At 47.3% G+C, this 6,963-nt stretch overlaps 1 protein-coding gene across 1 annotated transcript in view; it reads right to left on the bottom strand.

The window, feature by feature from the left end:
- Positions 1–6,954, bottom strand: part of LOC105207810 (insulin-like growth factor-binding protein complex acid labile subunit) — a 10,877-nt gene extending 3,923 nt beyond the window's left edge. Inside the window, exons 1-7 of the mRNA XM_039457458.1 lie at positions 5,552–6,954; positions 3,244–3,412; positions 2,648–2,781; positions 1,873–2,134; positions 960–1,226; positions 592–837; positions 307–508 (exon numbers count right to left, since the gene is read on the bottom strand). Of these exons, the coding sequence (XP_039313392.1) occupies positions 307–508; positions 592–837; positions 960–1,226; positions 1,873–2,134; positions 2,648–2,781; positions 3,244–3,412; positions 5,552–6,012 (1,741 nt within the window). The 5' untranslated portion in view covers positions 6,013–6,954. The remainder of the gene's footprint in view (positions 1–306; positions 509–591; positions 838–959; positions 1,227–1,872; positions 2,135–2,647; positions 2,782–3,243; positions 3,413–5,551) is intronic.
- Positions 6,955–6,963: the final 9 nt, after the last annotated feature.

Raw genomic sequence — 6,963 nt, 5'->3', positions numbered from 1 at the left:
ACTCTTTGCGATCTATTTTTCAAGAAATTCTTAAACCAGCCAAGTACTACCCCTTTTATTCCGTACCACTCCATTAATTCAAATGCCCTTCTTAAATCTAAGAATACAGCTCCTATCATCTTTCCTTCACCTATACTCTTTTTCCAGTCTGATACAACTCATTGTAAGGCTGTTTCACATGAATGCCTCGCTCTAAACCCTGATTGACCCTCCTCCAATAGATTATTATTCTTCATATACTCTACTAATTGATTGAGAGAGAAAGAGCGAGAGAGAGTAGTATATGTGCATCTAATATAAACTCACCTTGAAGGTATATACGTAGCACGTCGGGGACTCCGTGAATCGTGCATCGTGTATTGGCCACCAGCTCCGGCATGAGAGTACGTATTTGATTCATGCTGACGTCGGCCCCGCAGAGCACCGGGAAACCGCGAAAATCGCGGCCAGACAGCGTGACCAGGCGATTGTGCGAGGCGTTTAATTCCTCCAGGGACGGTAGCCACGTCTAAATCGATACGATCATGTCGCACATTGTCAAACGGAAGAAAGAAGAAAAGACGAAGGAAAGAAGCGGACTTTTATATTTACCTCCGACGTATCCTCGAGGGTAGTGAGTTGATTGTGCGAGACGTCGAGCACGCGTAGTCCGTCGAGACCGCGCAGATCTCGCGGCCCGATCGTCGGGCCTAGCGCGTTGTGACTGAGATTGAGCCTCTGCAACTCCTTCATGCCCAGAAACAGCGAGCCGTCCAGACTGCGCAGTTCGTTATGCTGAAGACGCAGATCTTGGATAGTACCACCCGCGATCTCCTCGCCCTCCTCCTCCACCAGATTCTGTGGTGACATCGATACCAATAGATTCCGACCGATCAGACAACGACAGATCAGACAATGTAAACAACTTGCGACGATGGCGTTCGTCAACGTAAACGTCATCGGATGACGTAGTTACCTACCTCGGAGGACGGCCTTCCTTTGTGCAATCTCGCGATCCGGTTGTTCGACAGATCGAGCAACCTGAGCTCGCGTAGACCGCGCAGGGAAGCCAGAGAGAACTCGCGGAGCTCGTTGTGCGTCAGGTTCAGGCACTTCAACGATCTGAGGGGATAAAGGGCGCTACTCCAATTTCCATCGCTGTCCACACCGCCGAGAGACTTGATGGAGTTGTGCCCGAGCTCGAGGTCCTCCAACATTTCGGCCTCTATGAAATCGTCCGCGTTCAGCTAAAGAGGCACAATTCAGGCGTCCGTTTCATTTCTATTCATAATGTTAATACGGGTGCACCTTAATTAATGCCATTCGAGTCATTCATCGACGCGTCACGCGTGATAATTTGATGACGAGAAAGATGCGACGCGACGCGAGATACATCCGTTTCGTTCGGCTGCTGACTCCGGCTGCGAGATCCTTCCGTCAGGCGGAAGGCGGCAATAATTACGTTACGTCGCGGTAATTGGCTCAATGTACGTTGCGCGCTTTTACTCCCTCCTCCTTCTCCGACTCCCCCGCCGTGTCGCGCGCGTTAAACCGTAAATATTCGAGAGCACGTGCGCTCCGAATGCGCTCATGCGCTCGCGCCTGACGACGTTCCGTGCGAGTCGCAGTTCCGCTAGATTTATCTTCTCACTTTTAGATTCCTCGAAATCCCCTTTCTCTATCGAAGGTGTGCACCCATATGATTTATTTAGCGTAAAAAGAATACGAAACTTTTTGTGATTTGAAGAAAACAAAATTTTTTTTTCTCGCGTCGAATCAACATTTTTTTTACGTAGCGTTTCTGCTTGTTTCTACGAAATTGGATATACGATCCAAGTCGAAGCTTAAGAAGAATTTCGCACGACGTAGACGTAGACGTGACGAACTAAATACCTCTTGCAATTCGTTATACGAGAGCTCCAGGAATTTTAAGCGTCTGGCTTTCTGCAGAGTGCCGTCGAGATTTCGAATCTTGTTCTGCTGGAGGAAGAGATTCTCCAGACGATGCAGGTATCGGAACTCGGCCGGCAGATGCGTCAACTTGTTATCCACGGCGTAAAGCATCTTGAGATTGTGGCCGGACGACGGTAGCTCGCCGTCGAGTGACGTGAGCTCATTAGAATTAATGAGCAACCACTCGAGTTGATTCAAATCTCTGCAAAGCAAACGAGCAGGGCACGTGGCTAAATCGCGGTGGTTGAAATCCCGCTCGCTGCAATGTACGCGCGACGGCGGCGGCGAACAAGAGCGTAGAATCGTAGATTCTCATTTTTTATTTTTTTTATTTTTTTTAATCGATGCCGATCAATAGTCCACGGGAATTTGCTACAGTCAGCGATTTGGGACTGCATCATCGCGCAGCTTGGTTGTTCAATCATAAACAGTATGAATTAGATAAGAGACGTAGTGTCTAAACGATAAGTAAACAGGATAGGCGAGATGTTGCGGTAGCTTTCCAACGCGAGTCTCAAAGATAATTTGTGAAACTTGTGTACTCTTTAGTATCAACGCGATGTTGCATTATATGCATTAATGCATATAATCTTCTTAAAATGTACGCTAAAAGATAGCGTAATAGTTGAAATTTTCAATTGTCCGCTCCAACTTTGCTCGTTGGAGCAAGCCAATTCGTGAGACGAGGTATGAATCGCGATAGACTTACGCTAACCTTAGGGTATGATTTAGGTTGTTGAGACGATTTCTGCCAACATGCAGATGCTTCACCAAAGGCGGCAGCGAACCGGGGGTCATCTCAGAGATCGCGTTTCCGGCCATGGCCAAGTGCTGAAGCATCGGATTGTACTGAAATGAAAAAGAAGCATTAAATCGCGACGTCTCGTGTCTCGTACGAGAGTTTCTTCCTTCTATACCGGCTATTCAATTTTATTATACGTGATTTTTTCTTTTATCTAGTAATAATACCCCTATAATACCCCTAGTAATAATACCCCTATTAATGTTAGAGCGGCGCGTCTGAGCGTGTCTCTCTCTCAGAGATTCTTAATATTTCTAGTACTCGTACTTCCGTCTCTCTTTGAGCGTATTAACACTCGAAAGTTTGCGCACTTGTAGATTTGAAAAATCAAAACAAGAATCTTCCTCTGTGACGCGAAAAAATTCATTCACGTACGTGGCTGCTGGCTAAGAGGCATGCAAGCTTCTTTATTTTGATGTTCTCTCTCTCTCTCTCTCTCTCTCTGATTTTGCATTTGCAGTACACGCAAATTTTGAAGAGATAAAATAATCTAATCCCGAGTCACTCACCTTGAAATCATCCAAATCGATGCGGCTTATCCGGTTCCTGCTGAGGTCCAAAGTCCGTAGCAATGATAGGTGCGACAAAATGTGCTTCGGTATCGACGGTATCTCATTGTCCGCGAGGCTCAAATACTGCGTACGACCCAGACCGGCGAAAACGTCGCCGTCCACGACCCTGCAAATCGTGATATCGCGCTTGTTCACTTGGGTCCTTGACTTCAGGGAAACGAGATGGATGACGTACAGTCGCTCACGCGAGCGACGTTTCCGCCCTCGTGTTGCTTATTTTTTTTTTTTTTTAACTTTTGCTCCCTTTTTTCTTTCGATTGACATCGAAGAGCAGTAGGATTTCATATTTTCTTCTGTTACAACGCTATGTGCATCATTTCTGTATAGTATAATCTGTATAATACGCGATCGGAGCAACGCGAGCTGAACCCACCGAGGGCCCTGAAAAAGTAACGACGCGCCAGACATTATCGTTCGATTTACATTTAGTGTTGGCTCACTGCGACTCGTTATTTAATTATTCCACGACGGTAAACACACACAGCTTCCCGCGATAACTCGCACCAAGAGGTCAGGCATGATTAAGATTTCATTCTTACGTCCCATCCCGTCCCGTCCCGTCCCTTCCCTTATCCCGCTGCCTCTCGCGAGGATACTTGGCGGATATTCCCAAAGAGACGTACGGTCCTCAAGGACTGTCGTTTTTTTTCCCAGTCCCAGTTCTCAGCGAGATACGCACAATAGAGAATAATCAAGGAAGACTGGGTGGGAGACTCGTCCTTTGTGTCGTTCTCGTAAAGGATGACGCGAGCCACCGCGAGCTAAACGTATACTGAGGAAAGATGAATATAAAACGCTAGCCAAACGTATAGATTGGAAAACTCGCAATCTCCTCGCCCGAGAGAATACTATACCGAATTCATTGCAATGTTATATTGAAACGATGTTATTTATCGTCTTTCTTCACTAATCTTCGCGATAAAACTGTGCCAATTGCATTGTCATAATCCATGCGGTAACTGACATTCACGAAATAATGTCTTGTCCTGAAATATAGGTATACATGTATACGCTCATATTCTTTTTATACGTAAATTTATTTTTAATTTATATGTATGCTTTTCTCTTGTAAGAGAGGAATTCCGCGCAGATCCAAGGAAATTGCGACTCAACGCAAAGATACTTTTAATTTCAATTTCTGACTCTCATCCCTGTCAATTTTATTTCACAAGTCTGTATTTTATAGATATTTAATCCTTATCGTTCACAACTTATCGATCAGCGACTGGGTCCTAAAAACCATGTCGTCATGTAACTATCATGCGCCCGTTACGATATCCTGCTTCCGCAGTGTATCGAACGTCTGTTGTCCATTTTGCTATCATTGTTATCGCTTCACTGGGCTGGAAACAGAGAAGCTCATGACGAACGCGATAGAGAATCACCCTACAGCTGATTGTGAATCAACTGTCGTATTACAAAACATCTGACATTAACAGTCAAGATTGATGATCAGCTGTATGATTTCAGTGATGATCCGTTCGCTACAATTGTCTCAGTGTACATCTCGACGAAAGTTCAAATGTCGGTTCAAATGTGTACGCAATGGCACCGCGAACCGCCTTCGCAAATACTCGTTGTGGGAATTAAGATCGTTTCTTTGTTATACATATACAAATGCCTCCATTCAATGTCCGCAATAGCAGACGATGACCTTTTGCAAAGATACTGGTCGGCCGTATCGACATGTGTGGCACACTTCAGACAGAGACTATACGCAATGGGGTACGCGGTTACGGATGACAGCTACGTCCGTCGTTCAAATTTACCCTGCATTTTTAAACTGACTGTTCAATCGTGAAATTTCTGTAGAATACCTATTGGTAATCAGCGTTTACGTCAAGTCTTCTTTCAAGTCCTACGTCAATCAGTATCGCATTAATCGAGTCTCGTAATCTTTAATGGATTCCAATAAAAAAAAAGTCTGACGTACAAGGAAAGAATATTGATGAGAGAAAAGTTGCTTACTTAATGTTTACCGCGTCTGAGAAATAGATGATCTCCGAAACCGTCGTTATCTCCACACGACTGCAGTGTATACACAGCGGATTGTAGTAACCGTGACTGATAAATCGTGTCATTATCGCGTCCCCGTGATTCTTTACGTCTTCGCCGAAGACTTCGGGGTACTTGGGCGTAATCTTACCGGTCAAGATCATCGTTAATCGCATGCATCAGGAATTTTTCGATCCGACAACGGAGTTCATCGACGGATCATTCCGTTACGCTTGTCTGTCGCACTTACCCAAGATAATCGTGATTCAGCTCGAGTCGGGTGATGGACATACGCAGCTCCTTGAAGTCGTGACGCGATATGTCTCGCAGATTCGAGCGCGTCACTCGCAGGGTGATTTGTTGCTCGAGGGTGAATTTGCCTTTGAGCGCCTCGGCCAATTGGTCGAACGATTTCATCTTTTCGCACACCACCTCGATACGTTCCCCTACATGGTGGCCGCTACCACCACCTCCACCACCTCCACCACCTCCACCACCACCACCACCACCACCACCACCACTACCACCACCAGCATTGTTGTTTGCATTGGCGACTCCGGCGCTGGACGCAGCCACCGTCGTCGCCACCGCTGCCTGGTTGATAACGGGACTAGAAAACTCCTCCTGTCGGCAGGTGCACGGGCTAATCTCGCGACGTACGGCGCAATGAATGGCCGCGAGGCCGAGTAACGTGTAGAGAATGCCGGACATGCTGTCACTTGACGCGAGAGCGGAAGCAAGGTATAACAGTTGATTATCAAGACGATTGTCACGCGAGATCAAACGCGGAAAAAGGATAACGTTTCACGAAGTAGTGAGAAACCACCCTTTGCGCAATCACTACCGAGACTGTCCTCTTCTCTCGTTCTCACCACTCGATACTCGCTCACTATGTACACACGACGTTACAGCTTTCACAACAGTAATCGTCCGATTCAACCCTACGACCGTCCCTCGTTAAGGAAAATACAAATGTTGGCACAATGTTTTACAGCACGGAGAAGAAATCCGGAACAGTCACTCTTTTTGATCACTGATGGCGAACACTGGCCGGCCAAACTGACACGGTAACAGTAGCGACTGACAGCCACGTGTTATCTGTACTGTCGCCAATTCACACTATTCTACGGAATATAAGTTCAACGCGCCTCCCTCCCTCCCTCTCTCTCTCTCTCTCTCTCTCTCTCTCTCTCTCTCTCTCTCTCTCTCTCTCTCTCTCTCTCTCTCTCTCTCTCCTCTCCTTCACAGTCGTGGGGACGCACGAGAAGGAGGTTTATCGTTGTCGCCAACGGGCCTTCCTCTTGGCGCCACGGACGCGGCGACGGCATTAAGTCGCGGCGCGCCGCGCGAGACTTACTTATAGTCGCAACCGAGTCGTCGCGTCGGTACCCACCGTGGCGCCGCACGCCTCCTTCGGCGAGAGACTCCCTCCGGGCTCTTCTTCACTCTTCTTACGACCCCCTCCGTCGTACGTTACGCGCGTACACCGACGGGATCATTTTCTTTTTCTACCGACCGTGCGCTCACTCACCAACGGTCCAGCCCGGCCCGACTCCGCTCCAACAGCTGCTCTCCCCCTGCGCCTTACCACCACACCCCAATACTATGCATATTCTCGTACCTCTCCTTCCCTTCCTCGTTGTTGTTCACCTCATACTCCTC

Source organism: Solenopsis invicta, chromosome 14, assembly GCF_016802725.1.
Source record: "Solenopsis invicta isolate M01_SB chromosome 14, UNIL_Sinv_3.0, whole genome shotgun sequence".
NCBI classification, from domain to species: domain Eukaryota; kingdom Metazoa; phylum Arthropoda; class Insecta; order Hymenoptera; family Formicidae; genus Solenopsis; species Solenopsis invicta.
This window is presented reverse-complemented; position numbering and strand designations above follow the sequence as displayed.